This window comes from Nipponia nippon, unplaced genomic scaffold (genome assembly GCF_047370975.1).
Source record: "Nipponia nippon isolate SJK-2023a ecotype South Korea unplaced genomic scaffold, ASM4737097v1 scaffold_3, whole genome shotgun sequence".
Taxonomy (NCBI): domain Eukaryota; kingdom Metazoa; phylum Chordata; class Aves; order Pelecaniformes; family Threskiornithidae; genus Nipponia; species Nipponia nippon.
Genome location: NW_028262347.1, coordinates 55,652,798 through 55,672,110, shown reverse-complemented (window position 1 = coordinate 55,672,110; position 19,313 = coordinate 55,652,798). Strand labels below are relative to the sequence as shown.

General features: G+C 45.7%; 2 protein-coding genes across 9 annotated transcripts in view; one reads left to right on the top strand and one right to left on the bottom strand.

Annotated features, from left to right (window-relative positions):
* LOC104021659 (heat shock 70 kDa protein 12B-like) overlaps positions 1-19,313 on the top strand; it is a 22,712-nt gene extending 3,399 nt beyond the window's left edge. For 5 of the 8 annotated variants that reach the window (XM_087768139.1, XM_087768138.1, XM_087768141.1 and 2 more), the window contains 4 exons: positions 12,571-12,773; positions 14,819-15,043; positions 15,401-15,572; positions 16,568-19,313. In XM_087768139.1, coding sequence (XP_087624265.1) covers positions 12,693-12,773; positions 14,819-15,043; positions 15,401-15,572; positions 16,568-17,613 — 1,524 coding nt within the window. In that variant the 5' untranslated portion in view covers positions 12,571-12,692 and the 3' untranslated portion in view covers positions 17,614-19,313. Of the gene's footprint in view, positions 1-3,429; positions 3,530-12,369; positions 12,778-14,818; positions 15,044-15,400; positions 15,573-16,567 lie in introns of those variants that run through there. The other 3 variants (XM_087768142.1, XM_009475257.2, XM_087768143.1) reach the window with 3 other exon arrangements.
* On the bottom strand, positions 3,439-12,283 carry LOC148054641 (uncharacterized). The gene is made up of 9 exons (XM_087768151.1): positions 12,055-12,283; positions 10,829-10,909; positions 10,281-10,343; positions 9,132-9,218; positions 8,130-8,219; positions 7,444-7,645; positions 6,703-6,807; positions 6,199-6,279; positions 3,439-5,085 (listed from the first exon to the last, which is right to left on the bottom strand). Exons 1-9 carry the CDS (start codon positions 12,150-12,152, stop codon positions 4,834-4,836), a joined length of 1,059 nt encoding a protein of 352 aa, XP_087624277.1. The 5' UTR covers positions 12,153-12,283; the 3' UTR covers positions 3,439-4,833.

Sequence of the window (19,313 nt, the reverse complement as noted above, 5' to 3'; positions counted from 1 at the left end):
TCCTCAGGTCAATTGCCCAGTTGTTCTTTCAAAATTACCCATGTTGGTATTTTAATTCTTAATTCTCACAGGAGTCTGTTGTGAGGCATAACGAATTTCTAAGGAAACTTTTTGGTGAAATAGCTGCTGTTCGCCTTCCCAGGTACCCTTCGGGAAAATAAGCATGTGAGATGTATCTCCATGCATTTAACCAGAGTCCAGTCATCACGTTCAAAAGCAAAAAACCTTCTAAAGAGAAGTTAGTGATATAATCCAAGTATTAATCATGTGTTGTTGCAAGATCTGGGATAATACAGAGGTGCTGGCTAGCTGTGGTGGTGACTGTGTCTGAGGTCAGGCTTTCTCCCTCTGAGGGGAAGGCACAGTGGTGGGGCTGGAGCTTCTGCTGTGTCTATGAAGTATGTGCTCTGGGATAGCTAAGGGAGGACGTCTGTCTTGCAGGACCTGTAGGTTTCGTTATCATCAAATTGACTTTTTACACACACACACACACACACACAAAATGTATCTGAGACCCTAAGGGCACTACTAACAGCACTGACCAGGTACTTCTAGTGATCTAAATGGGGTCCAGGGGATAATTGCAAGGCTGGCTTGCTCCCTCTTCCAAGAGCTGAGCCTCCTGCCTGCTGCTCCCGTTGTTACTTTCTTGCAACGGGCAGGAGACTTGCTCAGAGCCAAACCATCTGTTTGCACTCTCTACGTGTCCGAACCCTTGAACCCTGGTCCTTTGCAGCTGTTAGAAAGTAGGAGACTGAGGGACAAGAGACAAATCCCCTGGCTCACTGACCCATCCGTTCTCTCACCAAAGCTTCCTGCATGCGTGAAATAAATGAAAGTACGTCACAGAGAGAGAAAAGGTCAAAGCACAGCTAACAGCTAAGCAGATTTCCATGGATTATAACTGCTGGCATACTTATCCTCTGACAGAAGATAGCCTGCCCTCCAGAAATTGGGGCTCTTTGAGTTATGGAGCAACAGATGCCAGCTATGCACAAGGCTGAGACCTCAGACGTTGTCTGTGTGTCTTCCAAATTACTTAGCTAAGGCAGTGTAAGATCAGTTCACCAGAAGCACTGAGGGTCACTGAAGTTGTGGGATGTTGCTGCTGCAGAGCACAAGAGGTAAAGAGCAGGATCAGAGATGCTCAGAGTCAGAATAGTGACAGACTTTTGCGGGAGAGTCAAGAGAAGCCAAACGCGGGATACTTCCCATTTACCCGTCCCAGCTGGCTTTGCAGTTTGCTAGCATGTAAAGTGAATAACCAGGTCCATACAGTGGCCCAAAGAGAGAGCTCTCAGGAACACCCCAAAAGCTGGGGGAGGCCACAGCCCGCTGCACTGTTTATGCTGTTCTTCAGTACTATGTCTCAGCAGTATGGTCAAACTTTTACCTCTCTCACTTCAGTGAGGATACCAGAAAAACTGTTTTCCTAGGCAAGTTGTAGTGTTGGGTGACAGAAGTGGAGAGCTGAGTATGCTGCTGCTCTTTTAGTCAATGTCTCTACCAGGATATAAGTGATATTTTTAAATTCCACTGGGAACAGGCTCTTTCTCCCTCTCTGGGCAGTGGGGAGAGCAGAAAGGAAGAGAACGCCTAGGCTGGGTGTTTGGCGGGAGCAGACAGACAGATCTCCCACCAAAGTCTGAAGGACTGAGATAGCAACTAGTTGCATCCTACAGAGCCGAAGAAAAGCCATGAGGCCTCAGCTCCGCGGATAATCCTGTATCACTGGTAGGATGATAGTGTAACACAGAGGAATCCTTTCCAGATACCAGGTGGAGGATCCAACCCACTTGACCATGTGAATTCATTTGTACAGAGCTCTTGTCTTGCAGGAGATGTTGTCTCTGGCAAGGAGGAGCAAACTTAGACTCCCATCATTTTTGCCATCCGTCTGTGAGATGTAAGGTGTAGAGATATGGGTAGACTTGTCCCCCTTCTTCTGGATGAAGAATCTATCATCAGGGAAAGGGTCTCAGGTCTCCACTGAGATTTGAACAAAGTCTAGGTGAGAACTGTCTTAGCTTGGTTAGGTAGCAAATGAGACCAAGTGAGGGGGAGGCTCTTGCATGGTTGTGTAGACTGATGAAAAGGGCGAGGAGGAGGGGGAGGAGATGGTGAGAAATACAATACACTTCTCAGGCAATGGAAAAGTCTGCTTGTCCTCAAGAAGTACAGGGTGGAAGAAGCTATGGGAGAACAACATGTCAGCAGTAGCAGTAGCATTTCTCCAAGTCTCTTAACGATGGTACAGAGCCAAAGAAGGAAGGGAAGACAACTCTGGGTTATTTCATGATTGCATCCTGTACAACGTGGAGGAAGGCAGGATGTATATCTGTGACTCAACCTGTTCTTCAGGGACATTCTTGTTTGGAGGCTTCAGGCTGTCTCAGGACAGCGCAGCAGCGCAGCAGCGCAGCAGCAGCCACAACCATTATCCCTGCCCCCAGCAACCTTTCTAGAACAAAGGTGTTTTGTTGATTGCTCCAAAGTGCTTAGATGTAGCTGGGACATTTGATACTTAAATCCCACATCTTGCTTTGCTGGTAGGAGTGGTTTAAGGAATGCAACCCACACCAAATGTGTGGCCTAACTCACCACACCAGTGCACTGGGATGTTCAGCCTGGGTGAAATCTTACCCTCAAACATCAAGAACTGGGAAAAGCGGTTGTGCTGAATCACCGGCTAGATGTTGTCCTTTGCACCAGGAGTTGTGAGAGTCTAGCAATAGGGAAATTTCATGCACAGAGACCCTTTGTGGCAATCAGTGGACCTTTGTTGCTAATGGATGAAGTGCCTGGTCTGTTGTGAGCAGTTAAAAATCCTGTAGCTGGGCAGGAAAGAGGCAGCCCATTCACTGGTTCGGGGCTACTGCACTCTAGGCCAAATGACACCTTTTGCAGGAAGGGGGAAATTGTTGCTCCTTTGAGATCAGCTGAGCATATATAACAGGGAAAAGATGTTTCAGCAGTACCTCAGAGCCCAAGTCTGCTGGATTCTGCTGGGTACTCTACAGACAGAGCAAAAAGTCTGCTCCTGCTGTTAAGAGAGACTAGGAAGCGTCTGTGAAGCCTACTAGAAGGGATGCAGCAGTTCTTGTAGCCTTCTGAAGGTTAAATCAGCCTTTGAAACACAAAGCTTTGTAACTTGAGTGTTTTAGCCTAAAGCCAGCAAAAAAGATGTTAAGGACAGAAAAAATCAAAGGAGAGGACCATACATGAGAAGCTGCAGGAGCGATGAGCTTCAGAGATAAAACTGATCCACAGAACAGGACCAGACTGACTCAAGGAGCCACAGGGTCGTAAAAATTAGGCTAACAAAATTTCTAAGCAGGTAACAAATAGACCATGGCAGCTTGCCATATATGTACTATTACACCTATATAATCACATGGCATTTGGCTCAGGGTCATTCTGGAGCTCCTGCTTGCTAGTATTGGACAACTTCCCTGTCATTTACCTTCCAAAGCCTGGACAAGATGAAGTGTTAATGCACTGCCCACCTTAGTCTGCAACACCTTACAAGGTATGAAAAACTAACTATTGTGCTTCTTTCTTTTTGTGAAAGTTGTAGAAAATACGGTGCATATGTAATTTTAATTCACCTGCTCTATTCCATAACAAATATTTCCAGTAGAGGTCTTTTACAGTCAGTTTCTCAGAATACACTGGTTTTCTAAGAGCCAGTTTTCTTGCACATACCTGGATCCTAGCTTATGTTGTCAGTGACCTGCAACATGCTCACAGAATAGTGGATTCCTGAGAGAAGCAGAGCAATTTGCTTGCAGAAAGCTGCATGGAAATTTGCCTTTCTTTCTGGGCACCCTTGAGAAAATGGCAGGGAGTTTGTTCAGCCAAGGAAACTACTGGACTAGAAAGCAGAACTGGAGGAAAGGACTCAGGAGGCACACAGCAGGATTTCCAGTCTTTTTTTATTTGGCAAATCTCAAGATTCTTACTGAATATTTTGTCATGCGAGCACATAAACATGCATTTGCCTTACTGTATCCCCCTTATGCTGTGAAATACAACTTCTAGAGCACTTTGATCAAGAGCTGTGGCAGGTAAGTAGCTGAAGGGCTACGGAGCAGTAAATTGTACAGACGTAGGAAAGCAGCTGAGTACTAACAGGCAGGCAGCATTTGTGTGGACACAAGTGGCCTTTCGGCATATAAGAGTGGGCCTCAGTGTCTGTGTCTGGGTACACATACCTACACACCCCTGTCTTCTGAGAGTCTGTCGTAGCCTTTGTGATCCTTGTCTTTTAGTGCCTTGATCTCTTTCTCAGCTAAGTACATTTTCACCAGAGAAGGATGCCTGTTTCCCAACAGGCCATCTTCATCCTCGTTGCTTATTCATTAGCAGAAAGCATGAGCCTGCGGTTTGTGTACCTGCTATAGATGCAGGGGAGGGCAGTGATACCACTGCTGTTTAGGGGTCCCGCAAAGCGTTGGTCCTACTACAGGCTGTTGGTGAGGAGACAAATGCCTCCACAGGGTGGCTGAGATCCCCACTGTTATCTGCCAATGTCATAAGCATTTGTGAAGAGTAGGCTAGAAACACAGATTCTCTTTCCACATAAATGCTGTTTAGGGACAGCAAGGAACAAATATTACATAAAATGTATGCATGCTGCTGAGGCAAACATCTTCAATTTTTAATACATGTTTGTCAATACTGATTTATCCTAGTGTCCCAAGCCAGGAGCGTCTAACTTACTAGCTCTGAAAAGCAGGCACTTCATGGGAGAAAGAAAAGCAGCATATTGTGCATCAGCTGTTTCATCTTCTTGTGGTCACACGAGTTAAGTAGTTTGCCTCTGAAGTCATGCTACTTTTCATCCCAGACTACACCTTTCACAATGACTTCTTCCCCACATTTCATTACGGGCCACAGAAATGCTGGTTTTCTCCAGTGCTCGCAGTCTTTCTTGTCCACGTGCTCTACATCTTGCACCAAGCTTTCCTGTATGTTCCACACAGCTTTAACTGGTGGGTCCTGAAGAAGCAGCAAACAATAAATTTTGCAGCACTGCAGTGCGAACTGTCTTTGCAGGGCAGTTGTTGCGTCAACGCCAGCTCGCTGAAAAACAAGTGAGAACAGTTTTCAAAGCTTTGTAATGTTATGTTGATGTAATGTTACATTGCCTCCCTGCTCTCGTTCTGTGCAGCTGCTTCACATGAACTAAGCGCTGAAGAACTTCATTTGTCAAAGCTGATGGTACCGTTCGAGCGGGACAGGCAGGGGTCCCAGGGTCACTGTAAAGGTTCTTTTATTTGCTAAGTCCTGGATTCTGGACTGTTCCAGCATCCAGCAACTGTCTCTATTTCCTCACAGAGAGATCTGCAAGGAGCTTGGTAAGGCTAAGCTTTCGGAAAGGCCCAGCAAGCTGCAAAAGGAGGAAGCTGCTCTTTGGAAGCCTCGTATATATGTGAGATAGATATATATATATTTCCCAGAAAAAAAAAAACACTAGACTACAGTCTGTTTGGATAGCAAGTGTCAGGGCTCTGTGCACACCACCAGCCTCTGCAAGCTTTCCCCTGCCTCCCCAGATGTTTGGCTGGTTGTGTTCAGGGTCAGCTCTGACATAGCATGGCCATATAACCTTGGGTTCGACTGCTGCGAAAACAGCTAAGCTGGCAGAAAGGGTGGTGTGAGAAGGAGTTCTGAGAAGCCTTATCTCCACCCACAGACCCTCTACGACTTGGCCTGGGAGATGAATCAAGCTCAGTGGTGGCTGGTTGCTTGCCTGAGCTGTGATGCTGGGATGCCTGTGCCCAGCCTTGCTGACCCTGACCCACAGACCGACTTCCCAGCTCAGTCTTGACCTGCTTGGTCACTGTGGGTTTGCCCAGTGATCACTGGTCTGTGGCTGACCCTGATCACCACCGCCGGCTCTGCTCTTTGCACCTTGCCTGGGTCTGGTAGGAGCATGCCCTTGTTGGTGAGGGCACTGCCCTGCCTGTCCTGCCATTTCCCACTGTTCCTGGTGCAGCTTTGTATCTCCCTTACAAGGTTACACGTACCTCTGTGTGTGCCTGTGAGAATATTTGGGAGCATATGGGCTGGAAGACCCTCAACACAAGTGGAAAAGCAGAAGGGAGACCTCCCATTTTTTTTAAATATCAAGCTGCACAGACATGCCGGAAAATTGAACCACTGCCCCTGTTCCTGGGCTGTATCTTTACTCACCATGATAATATTGTTGTAAAACTCTGAGTGGTTTTGGCAATAGGAATATCTGAAGAGATTCCTTATCTCTTGCATCATCCCCTACAAACCAAGCACAGTACAAAGCAGACTGTTAGCATGTGGTGTGGCCAGCAGTGCAGTCCCTGAGTACTGGCAATTTTTGTTTCTCAGATCATGTCAATCAGCAATGGAGAAGCTGCTCATTTTAAGCTTTGGAAGAAGGTCCCATAAAAGCGACACAGGGCTGGAAAATGCTTTCTGCACTCGTGTATGTTCCTCAGCCAGCTGGACAATTCAGACATGGAGTGTATGTCTGTATATCATGGGACACAGAAAGGTTGCTGGAGCTCAGCTTTCCACACCCCCATCCCTCTCAGCTCATAAGTTATCCCCACTGTCATTGCCAATATGTTCTGAGCAGAAGCTAAGTTCTAAATGAATGGCAGATGCAGACAGCCCTTTTATCCCACTGCCTGGGTCCAGCTACACAGAAACATAAAATACCTGTTTGCTGTTGGTCATAGTGTCATTCGAAGGTGGAATCTCAAGAACTTCAAAAATGTTAGTTATTTTCTGCTGTATGTCTTTCTCACAGGCATCAAACAGCTTCTGCAGCACAAAGACAACAGCTGATTACAGCAGCAATCACATTGAAACGAGGGGTGTAGTGTGGAAAGCAGGTGCTGACACCACATCGGCATTAGAGTAATTTGTAGGGCCACTAATTGACTGAAATATGTCTTCAATACCTGAGAAATAAACTGTTTCATCAAGCTGTTTGCATGTTGAAGCCTGTTCTTCAGCATCTGTGGGGCCTTATCGTCACAACCAATGCTAATAATGGCCTCATCTCAGTCTCGTCCTTTAAGGCGTGCCATTTTGGTATTTTCCTTCAGATCCCTCCAGCATCAGAGCAGTGAGTCAGACATCAGAACAAGGTCTCCCATCTAGTACTTAAAGCGTTAACCATAAAGAAACTGGACTATGTTTTCCCACTTGTGCTTAACATGGGTGAGATATGGGACTGGGATTTGAATGTGCCCTTCTGAAAGGCAGGAGGAAGCAGGTCACCGTCAGTTTGCTCTCTACAGCGTTACGCAGGCCCTGCTGGACTGAAAAATCAGAGACCCAAACTTAGTCTCCAAGCCTGTCTGATACAGAAATACTAATACTCAAAGTCTGCGGTACTGGCTACACCATATTGATCTGATAAGAGTCAGATTGAGAAAACTGACATGAACAAACCTTAATTATGCTGCTGCCAGTTTTATACGACAAATGGGAGGCTGTGGAGATCCTGAGTTTTTCCCACTGATGGAGCCTGAGCATCTCGTACATGTGCAGCATAGTAGACAAACGTGAAGGGTCATTCATGTTCTCGGAGTCCTTGTGCATGCCCATTGCTTTAGACAGGAGCTCTTGGTTTCTAGACAAGAGCTCTTGGTTTCTAGGGCAAGAAGGATATTAAAAAACTTTTAGCTAAGACAAGATGAAACAATGAATAAGCATAACTATTTTGCAGCATGTTATGAATCTATTTCATCAATCCCATGTTTTCTACAATGCACTCCTCAACTATATTATATAGCTGGCAAGCAGCTTTCATGTGGGAAACAGTGCTTTCTCAGCTCAGTTTTGCATGATCACAGTGGAATCTGGTCAAAGAGCGGCATTTTGACTATGTCATTGTAGGCTGATTTCTTTTATTAACATGTTCACCTGGGAATATCTCCTTCCCTTTCCAGAACAACCCAAGCCATCTTCCAGAAATCAGTTACAAGGAGATGCTGGCAGGTTGAAAGTCTGGGGAGAAGGTGTCTAGGCTGTCTGGTCAGAAGCAAAGAGTCCCTAAGGACTGGAGGAAGCAAGAAGTATGTGGCTCTTCAGTGTAGAAACACACATGGCATCAGAAATCTGAATAAATACCTTACCTTGCCTCTAGCTCTTTGATCTTCTCTTTCAGCTTCTTATATTCCTCTTTCTCCAGAATATCTTTTTGGATGACCCTTTCAGGAAATACTCTGAAACAGATGTTTTTGTGAGATCTCTTTATTTGTACTTGGACACTGGGACAACAGTGGACTTGAATAGTCTGAATTCCAGCAAAAAAAGCCCTGAGGTGGGAAAGCACAGAGCACCCAGGAAAAACTCCAGGGGAGCTTAACAACCTCCCCTGAAAGTCCCAACCTAGGATTTATGCTCAAATCAAGGGGAAAACTATTTACACCAGAAGAAAGGGAGGTGGGATTGTAAGGATCAGAGGTTGAAGGCTTGAAGAAAACACAACTATTCTCCACTTGTTAGAATCTACTTTTGTCTTTTATCTATAGTTGTTTTCTCCATCTTTAACATCAAAACATTATCACCAAACATCCCAAACCCTCCAGAGAGTTCTGTTCTCCTGGATTCCTTTCTCCACAGATGTCTGGGTAATGTCAGTCTCCTACTCCTCCAGCAGGTGAAATTCTCCCTGTTTCCAATGCCTGCTCTTTAGGTGATACTACTAGAGCTTAAAAAAGCCCTCTCTACACGATGACCCTAGGTCGATTGCATACTCACACCCTAAAAGTGCTGGAATTTTTTTGCTTTTTATCATTCACCAGAGGTTTTTAGAGATTGTGTCTTCTTCTGTATTACAGATCTCAGAACAAGTACATGCAACCCTAATATAAAGGAGACCTCTTGTCCCATGTTTCTTTCCCCTCCTTTCAGAGTAAGCCATACCATCTTATATTAATATTCTGATCTTGTGAATTATCCCATCAAGTTTCGGTTCTGTCAATTAAATTATGTTCATTACTGCACACAGAAATGTTGTGTTCAGAGCTTGTCTAACCTTGGAGGTGGCAGATGTATTACACATAGTGGAGGAAGATGACTGGCTGTGGGTGAAAGGACAATACTGAGAAGAAGAAATTCAGAAAAATACTCACTCCTGATTGCTCCTATGTCCCTTCTTGTAAGGAGGATCAGGGTTGCTGGTCTCCTGCATCTTGTAATGATCAGATGCAGCATGCTGCCTGGAGATGGAAGAAAATCATCTGTGTTAAGCAGACAGACCTGGGAACAAACCAAGAACGAGGACCTAAATTTGGGAGGTGTAATTTGGATCTAGACTGGTTTCCTGACAGCTTTCTGTAATTAGGCAAACAAACTCAGGGACACAAGTGATGGAGCTTGGTCAACATTTGAATCTAGGTCCAGTGTCTGGGAACCTTTGCCTTACATCAGCCCAGGTCTCAAACTTGAGCTACTCCAGAAGAAAGCTCCAAGGTTTCAGAAAGTGTGAGTATTCCTCCACTACCAGGCTATCCATGACTGCCCACCTGAAAACCCTTCACGACCCCACAGATACTCCAGCCATGATCATAAACTTCAAAATACCACAGCCTGTCTTCATGGAAGTCCCAACAGGATAGCCTCGTCTCCACAAAGCTGTTCGGGAAGGGTATGGAGATCCAGCTAGACTATTTGGAGTTTATTCACTCCTGGCCTTAGACACTGAGAATGATTTATGTTGGCATTTTATCCCCAAGATGCTATTATTTAGGCTATTATTTCTTTTTCTTTCCTCCTGATTTACAGCTTCCCTTCTTGCTAGTATCCCAGCCAGTATGCCTTCCATCAGTGCTTGCCTAGCTCATGAGAGGGCAGTTTTCTTGATAAAAACCCAGGACTGCCTCTGCACACCTACTCAAAGTGTCCTCAGAACCGATTTTACCACCTCCCCTTTCTATATTAGGCTGGATGCCTTTAACTTGAGAGCTGCTGTTGTTAAGGCAGCCATTTCCTATTCAGAGAAGTATTTGCACAGAAATGAAAGTTCATCTCACAAGATGACATGTTTTCATGTCACGTGCCCTGGCCACGTGCTCTGACCTGCGCTCCAAGACAAACCTGTTTCAGAGGCAGCTCATTCCTGGCCATGACGATGCAGTCAAACAGGAGAATGAAAATTTGGTCTGCCCTGCAGGACAGAGCTGTGATAACCAAGGCTTGAGTATGTTTCAGTTACAGTCACAGAAACATTTATGATTTTTCACCTCTTATGTATATATTCTTAATATGAAGAATCACATTACCTGTGGCAACTCTCCAGAAATTGTAGTCGAGTATCAACAGAGTCAGACCGAGCTCTTTTCTTGCTGTCCGTCAGTCCATCAGGGGAAGAAAGAAATAATAAAACACATTACAGTCAGTAGGCACATATCCATTAAAGTCCTAAGAAATGCACAAGCTAAACTTCCCCTCTTCAATTCCTGATCAGCCTGTAGGGAAAAAAAAATCCAGATACCAAAACGTCTCAAGGCTGTGCTTTGCCAGGTAGGTGGTTTGTGATTTTATGGGTCAGTACCAATAGTGCCAATAAAATACTGCAATACCAGGCAGTACCAATAGTGCAACTACAATACTCTGAAAGTGTAAGACCTACATGTTATATGATGCAGATCAAACAGCTTCTGTAAATTGGCTTTGGGTTCTTAATATAGCAAAATTTGGTGCTAACTCAGAGCCCTCCTTATGTCTGGCTTATTTGTAATCTTCTGTCCAACTTGTCCTAGCATACACCAGCTACAGTTGATCATCAGCGGCCATGCTAAACGCTGTAATTTCTGGTCACCAGACTCACCTTATTTCTTTTTCCATCCGCGCCAGCCTTGAAATGTTTTCTCCACAGGCTGATGGTTGACACGGAGTGTCTAATATTTGTCTGAGGAAAAAAAGAAAATGGAATTCTTAAAATGAAGGGAAAAAAATCACATACTCTAAACAGGTACCTTATAAAGGACAGCCCCATGAGCAGCGGCTCCATGGGTACATCCATGCTAGCGAATAGATCAGAGCCAGGATACGGGCTCCAGTGCATATGATGGCTCAGCACACTCCCGGGTGCAGTTTTGGCAGAAGTGAGCTAGCATGCTCCCAGATGATGCCTGGCACAGTTCAGAGGTCTGGCACAGGCCAGGATTTGCAAAAAAATAGATGGAGGATTTGAGCAATCATTAGGGCTGGATGAAGTGGGCAGGGTACAGGGGCAATTCCTGAAAAACAAACTCAACCCAGACCTACAGAGTGTGGGGAACAGCAAATGCAGGTGGCTATTCTGCTGAAATCAACTTTGCAATGTACGGGTGTGGGGCTTTTTCATAGACAACAAAGCTATACGTTCTCAAGATAATTTTCATTTCTACAACTGCTCTGTGCCCTATTTCCTAACAAGGATCCCGAACATCAGCTATTACTGCAGAGACAATCCCAGGTTGAGGTGCTCCTGCAGCTCGGATACAGGCGGAGCAGACAGCACGCTCCTTCCTGCAGCAAGGCAACATCAGAGAAAGCCTAGCATGAGACTTCACCATCACTTTAAGCTGATCCAGGTCTGCACGGCTGCTGGAAGGGACTGTCCTGCCCCTCTCTCCCAGCACCTCCTCAGTTAAATCACTTCATTTCCAGTCTTTCACCGAGGACATGTTTTTTTTCTCTTTAAACTCAACAATCTGGTATAAAAATTTGCATTTAAGTCAGCCTATCCCTGCGAAACTGATGAGTTCAGAGACCGAGTCCCCAAAGTCCAGGCTCTGTTATGCCATTTCCAATTTCTCTTCCTCTCACACGCATTTAACATCTGCCTCACTCTTTGGAGCTGAACTTGAGCTGAAGCTGAGGAAATTAACCCTCCCTGTGATGGATAGGAAGGATAGGAAGTAGAAAATAGAGCTTTTACTGAAATATTTCACAGTCGGGAAATGTTTGCAGTCCCTTGTTGCAACCCGCCAAGGGACTTCGTAGAAATATTCAGACCTACTAAGGTTAAACTTGGTAAATTTAGCCAGAGACACCCCCTGTGCAACATACCTGCTGCCTTCTGCAGTCATCTCTCCAGGATCAGTGCCCTTACACAGTCCTTCAGACACCCTCGTTCTGCTGTAGGAAGAAAAGTCGGGTGTCTCCATGCCTTTACAGCAGCAGAAAATGTTTGCTGAAATGAGTGGCAGCACAGGGGACCGTGCTGCTGGGAGCACAGGAAGCTGCTGCAAGCATCAGGCACTTTCTTGCTTTCACAAAGGGACTGTTCCGCTATAAGTAACAGAAACAAGCCCTACCTTTTTACGGGAAAAGGCACTCTTTCTTTGCACTGTGTCTAGTAATATCTCCCTCCAGCCAATAAAGTTGGGGCAGGGGGGTGGTTTTACCCTGCAATATCAGCCAGAGCGGTTTCGGTTTTATCCCAGTCACATCTGTTTACTCCGCTGTAGCTCCTCGAGCTGCGGACCTCTGCACTGCTGTCAGCCATGGCCAGCAAGTCAGTCTTTGTCGTTGCTATAGATTTTGGCACAGCCTACAGCGGGTACTGTTTTTCCCTTGCTTCAGGTACAGACCAGATCCGCCAGGTGTACTGGGGATCAGAGCATGGGCTCAAGACCCCAAAGACGCCCACATGCATCTTGTTCAATCAGAAGCAGGAGTTCAGGAAGTTTGGCTACGATGCTGTGATGAAGTACAAGAGCCTGCCCTCCTGTGAAGCTGACAACTGGTACTTCTTCCAGAACTTCAAGATGAAGCTCTACAACCCAGTAGGTAGAACAGCTACTGCTATGGGGAGTCAGAGCTATTCATTTATTTAGAGGTGTGGGCGTTAGAGGAACTGGTGAAGAGGGCTGAGTAAATCTGGCTGATGAGGATGAATGAACGGAAATCAAAGGACGTTTTGATGAACTGAAGAAGAAATTATTTATTTTCTTAATTAGCCAAAGGCTTCACGGGTCCTTCCTTTATGATGCTGTTCATTGTCTAAAGACAATAAAACCCAACTGCACATCTCGGTGAAGCCAAATACTTTTTCTTAATGAAAAGCCTTGACAGGGAACAAATGAAGCTTCCTGTAATTCAAAGGAGGTGGGCAACCTCGGGATCACTATGTTATATACCTCCTTCTAGCTTGCCTCTCCCTCCCCTGAAATGGTACACTGAAGCCAATTTAAGGGTGGCTAGCTGTCCTTCAAGCATGTAATGGCTATCATTCCTCTCTGAATGCTCTGTGCTAGTTCAGAATTGTTCACAGCTTTTTCTGGGTTTGCTCGTTCAGCCAAACATTAGGCTACCTTAGGGCCTCCTTGTCTGTGTGCCGGGGTCTGGAATAACCCGGAGTACAGGGCCAGCCCCAGATAAAATCTCATGTCTGCTCTTTGGCATCCCCCAGTTCCAAGCAATGAGCATTGAACTGGATGTGGGGAGGCGGTACGTGGGAGGCCTCTGTGAAGAGTTCCCTCCCTGGGAAAGCTGGGAATGATGTGGTCTGCCACAGCGTCACCTGTGGAGTGGTGGGTTCTCACTCACTTTCAGAGGGGGCTGGAGAGAGGTTTTAGTTCAACCCCATTTCTCTGCACCCAAGAAGAAAATGTTTAAGGGAAATTTCATTACAGAAACGCAGAATGGTTGAGGTTGGAGGGGACCTCTGAGGCTCATCTGCTCCAACCTCCCTGCTCAGGCAAGGCCACCTAGACGTGGTTGCCCAGGACTATTGTCCAGCCAGCTTTTGAATATCTCCAACGATGGAGATTCCACAACCTGTCTGGGCAACCATTAGAAGGGCTCAGCGACAAGAAAGGGGAACACCAGTTCCCAAGTACATAAGTAGTTATTTCTGAATCTCCATAGAAAGTGTCTGTGGAGGACATGTAAAAGCTTGCTCATATCAACTTCTAACTGAGCTAGGAACATTGACAGAAAATGAGACTGTAAGTAAAAATGAACATAGATTCCCTGTCTCTTAAGTGGCTGCACCTGCAGAATAGGATTCACTTCCCCTTTCCTCGTTGTGTGTTATTTAAGCTGGGCAGCAGCTGGATGTGCCTGTTTTTCTCCATTGGCTGTAAGGGATCCCAGGTTGATGAAGCTAATTATCCAGTTGATAATCCTTGTAATTTAGGGCCATTTTGGTGGCTGCTGAAGCAAAGAAAAGGGAAGCACAGTGTGGCCCCTGAAAATTCTTCAGATACAGGCAACAATTCCCACTCTTTGTAGACAGAGCGGGCGATCAGGGATGGATGGAAGGAGTTTTGGTCTCCTGGGAGAGACTAAAAAAGTGTCAGAGCAGCCACCTGCCTCAAGATACACTCAGGGAGATACATAAGCCAAGAGGACACATTATAGAGAAACTGTCAGACCAGAGGGTTATTTGTCTACGTGTTTGTCCAGCATATATTTTGTTAATGCCATACACAGAAGTGTAGGTGCAACCAGAAAAGGCTGAAGTCTCTATACACATTTTGGGGAAATGTATGATGGTGTCACATAGAAAGTACAATTTTTCCCACTGGATGTTCAGGAGGGTCTATAGGGTCTTTACAAAATTTGGCCCAGGAGAAACAGCTGGCTTATCAATCAACCACATTGGTATTTTGCCTATTGAATCGCAGATGTCGTAGCTAAGCATTCTGGTAGCTGACCTGTGCCAGTTAGGCTGCAGTTCGCCGCAATACTGAAGCCATTGCTGGGAATTTGCTCAGGTTTGGAGACAGGGCTGCCTTCTGTGCTATATGTTGGGCGGTGCTCAGTGCGAAGGGGACATGTCTCTTGCTGAGACTGCCTCATGTGACCCTGAGACCTTTTTTTGTAGAAAGTCTCTTCTGGAATGGAGCTGGAAGCCAGCAATGGAAAGACACTTCCTGCCCTGATAGTCTTTTCCGAAAGCCTGCGCTACCTGAAGGAACATGCCTTGGCCACCATCCAAGAGGCCTCCTTCCAAACTGTCTGCGACCAGGAGGAGATCACCTGGGTCATTACTGTCCCGGCCATATGGAGCGCTGCTGCTAGGCAGTTTATGCGGCTGGCGGCAAAAGAGGTAAAATCAGGGGTTATCCCACTTCCTCAAATTATCTTCGGAGATTCTTTACCCATTGAGGCTGAGGAACTCCTCAACATTTAAACAACCTGTATTTCAAATTCCAGTCTATCAGGGAGGGAAATCTCCCACGTTGGGGGTGGTGGGGGAGACGATGTCCCAAACTGGCAGTTACAACCGCTCCACCCTTTCCCCCCACCGCCGTGTAGAAATGAGCCCCACGGAGATCAGCTGTGCAAGAACCACCACCCCAGCATGGGCTCCTGGGGTGAGAACAGCCTTCCTAGCAGGTGGCGTGCGTGCAGCAGTGATCTTGCCACCTTTCCTTGAACTGAGTGCTCTCTCTTGTGATTTCAGGCAGGACTCATCTCTGACATGATTTCTGAGAAGCTGATTATTGCCCTGGAGCCAGAGGCTGCATCGCTCTGGTGCAAACAGCTTCCACTTGAAGGGTTTATGGCAGACAGCAGTGACAAGAAGAAGTTTGAAGACTCCCCTGGGATCCAGTATGTTGTTGTTGACTGTGGAGGTAAAATTTTCCCTGTTTAACAGGTACCATCTTTGCTGGGCGCAGAGCATGGCTGTTTCACAGTGTCCCCAGAGGTCTGCAGTGCAGTCCCAGAGCTTGGACTCCACTGCTGTGCTTGTCATGGGGTTTTTATTTTTATTTTTATTTTTATTTCTCACTTACTTAATGAGATCCCATGGGCAGGCAGAAAAATGGGAGGAAAGGATAGGACTGCTAAAGGCCTGATCCATGGCAAATGGAAGTCACTGAGTGTCTCATGCTGCCATGCACTTCAGGCCAGACAGTCATAGTGAGAACTCCTGCCATCACACCAGATCCGTCTGCACCGTGTCCCAGCTTCAGCCACTGATGCGCACCCATGTGCTATTGTATAGCTTGATCTCACACCCTCCTCTGTAGGAGCAAGTGTAGTGCCCAGTGAACTGACCAAAGAGATTAGCTAGCAGGCCCTGTAGAGTAAATCATTAAGAATATTTGATGGAGCACTTTTAGTAATTTCTCTAGTTTCCCGTGTGAGTTTTTTTGGTGTGACATGAATTCCCTGCCAAGAGCGGTCTGGTGATTGTGAACAAATACTGAAAAGGCATCAAGAGGACCACAAGTTTCTGAGAGTCTCGCCACCACTGCTCATCTTTTAACTCAGAGCTTGTATATCAAAAGGCAGGAGTCAACTCTCTATGTGAAAAGGCCAGTCTCCTTTTATGATCAGAAAGGAGATCAGCTTGTGCAGAGAGCAAGTCAGAGCATCCAGCTCTCATCAGCAGTTACTGTAGGAACCTTGAGAGACCAGGCTTGTAAACAGAAGTGCATAAATTTAGGAAATCTAGAGGTGTGCAGCAGTAGCGGAGGAGTGAGGATGAGAAAAGAAAGCAGCAGAAAAGCACACTTGTGAATCAGGAGTTCAGAAGGTAATATTATATTCAGTGGAAAGTAAGGACCTCATGTACTTTAAAGAAAACAGCTAACTTCATTTGTGTTTGTCTGCGTGTGTGTAGGTGGCACAATAGACATCACGGTACATGAGATTCAAGAAAACCATTACCTGAAGGAGTTACACAAGGCAGCTGGAGGTGGATGGGGTGGTAACAGAGTGGATGAAAACTTCACTCATTTCCTCAAGGAAATATTTGACGATGGCGTATGGGATGAATACGTGAAGAGCCACCCTACTGAATTACAACATATGATGTACAACTTCAGTCTACAGAAATGCTCTGCTAGCAGGGAGGCGGTCTACATACATTGCTACTACAACTTGACCAGAGTAGCAGAGTGCAAGAAGGACATCTCCCACTTCTTCAAAAAAGTAAAAGGAGCTGTGTGGTGTGATGGGACGATCATGGTTACATATGAGAAAATGAAGAGCTTTTTTGACTACAGTATCAAAAATATCATTTGTACTTTGAGGGAAATTCTTGACAAGCCTAAGATGGCCAAGGTCCAGTACATTTTGCTTGTGGGAGGCTTTGCGTCTAGTGTCATCTTGAGAGACGCTATCAGTCAGGCCTTTAGCAAGAAGTATCATATCCTTTGTCCAGTGGAGGCCCAAGTGGCCATTGCAAAAGGGGCTGTTTTATTTGGAGTCAATCCACACATTGTTGCTTCAAGAGTCAGCGCTCTGACTTATGGCATAGCAGTAGCTCGTAAATTTGATTTTGCTATCCATGACTACCGTAAACAAAGGGTCTCAAAAGCTGATGGCTATATCTATTGCACAGGTCTCTTCCAGAAATTGGTGGGAGTTGAGGAGTCAGTGAATATAAATGAAGCTGCCCACTATAATTACCATCCAATAGAACCAGATCAAACAGAAGCATGCTTTTCTTTCTATTGTACAGAAAAGCGGGATGCTCAGTATGTAGATGAGGAAGGGATGGAACATCTTGGCTCCTGTATAGTGCCAATGCCAGACACAAAGCTAGGGAGGAACCGCCAACTGAAGCTGGATATTAAATTTGGGCTCACTGAATTTAAAGCTACATGTACTGATGTTACTTCCAAACAAAGTCGGGCAGTTATAATAGATTTTTTAGCTGTGTAAATGCTTGGTACATTGAGCAGCAGGGATGATAACTCAAGGGAGAGCATGGCTTTAGTGGAAAGCAATAACTACTACAATGGAGAAGGCAAATGGACCATAAAGTCCATCATCCAGCCTGCTGCTCGCACAGGTAAACAGTTTGCTAGGCTGAGTCTCTGGTTCTTTCCATTCCTCACCAACCACCCTTTCAGTCCAACACCTCTCTTTCTTTCTGTTGTATCTGAGAGTGGGTTTATCTGCTGCTTTATCTCTTGCCCTTCTGGCTTAGCCCCATTGCATCTCTGAACACAATAGTCCATACCACCAATATTATCATCTGTACTCTACCTGTGTTTGATACAAAGCTTCTGGACTGATGTTTAACTTCCACATATACCAGCTCGTAACTATTTCTTTTAGCCTAATGTCTTCTTTCAGCTACATCCTCTCTTCCTCTGATATCAGGTCTTTTTATCTGGATTCTGGGTTTAACTCTGCCAGGGGTGACATTCAATGGATTTGAGTTTTCTTCAGAACATCACTTATATAAATTGTGTGTAATTAAAGAGCTCTTGTCCCAGTCAGGATACTCTGTGAAGCAGTAACTCAATGTAGTCTGGGGGTTTGTATCCAAAACCTGTGGGACTGTTGTTTCCATTAAACCATTGAGTGGTTTGATCTCATTAACTGGGCAGATACGAGTGCCAGATTGTAACACTGCAGAAATGAATAGTGTCTGTACTGCTGCCTGAGCCCCTCTGTCCAGCTGTGGGTACTCTCTACACCTCTGACTTGGGCTTGATATTTTCCACGTCCATAAAAGCTCATTTCTTTGCCTCCTGCCTACAGCACCTGTGCACAGGTTCAGCACAGCGTGGCCTATGTGAGCCCAAATTTGTCCAAGAAAAGGATGTGATCCTGCAGTGTACTGGGTCTGGCTGGGGTGGAGTTAACTTTCTTCATAGCCGCCCTTATGCTGCTGTGTGATTTATGAGCAAAACAGTGTTGATAGCACACCAATGTTTTAGCAATAGCTGAACTGTGCTTGCACAGCGACAAGGCCATCTCTGTTTCTCACTCTGCCCCTGCAGCGAGGAGGCTGGCGGGGGGAGCCAGGGGCTGGGAGAGGACACAGCCAGCACAACCGACCCCAACTGACCAAGGGGATATTTCATACCCTGTACCCTCATGCTCAGCAATTAAACTGGGGGGAGTTTCCCCAAAGTAGCTATTGCTTGAAGATTGGCTGAGCATCGGTCTGGTGGTGGAATGTGGTGACTACCTTTGCATGACTTGTTGGGGTTTTCTTCCCCCTTCACTGAGGGTGTGGAGTTTCTCCGCCAAACACGGGCCTGTCCCAATGCAAATACTTGGTTAGTTGGATATGCTGCATGAAAACTCAGTGCTGGCATCTTTATTAGCTGAAATGACTGTTAGAATCACTGCTAGCCATGTACTTAATGCTGTCAATCATTAAAGTAGCATTCAGAGGATTAATCTGTACATATACTATGCCCTATGATGTATAAAAGCTGAACTATTTTGAATACGTTGCCTTTGTTTTCACATTTAAAATCTTATGTGCACAATAAAAGTATTCACAACAGAAACCTGTGTACACTTCTATTATGTCAGATGGCACCTGCCTTTCATCTGTGTGAGGGCCCTTCTGGTTGGCTGCGTCCCAAGAAGCTGAGTACTCCTGCTTTTTTCTTACCCTT

Coding starts and splice junctions, on each gene's coding strand:
- LOC148054641 (XM_087768151.1), bottom strand. CDS start 12,152: ATGGAGACACCCGACTTTTCTTCCTACAGCAGAACGAGGGTGTCTGAA. Junction 8,220..9,131: donor GGACATAGGAGCAATCAGGA/GTGAGTATTTTT, acceptor CATCTGTTTCAG/AGTATTTCCTGAAAGGGTCA. Junction 6,280..6,702: donor CTATGACCAACAGCAAACAG/GTATTTTATGTT, acceptor CTTGGTTTGTAG/GGGATGATGCAAGAGATAAG.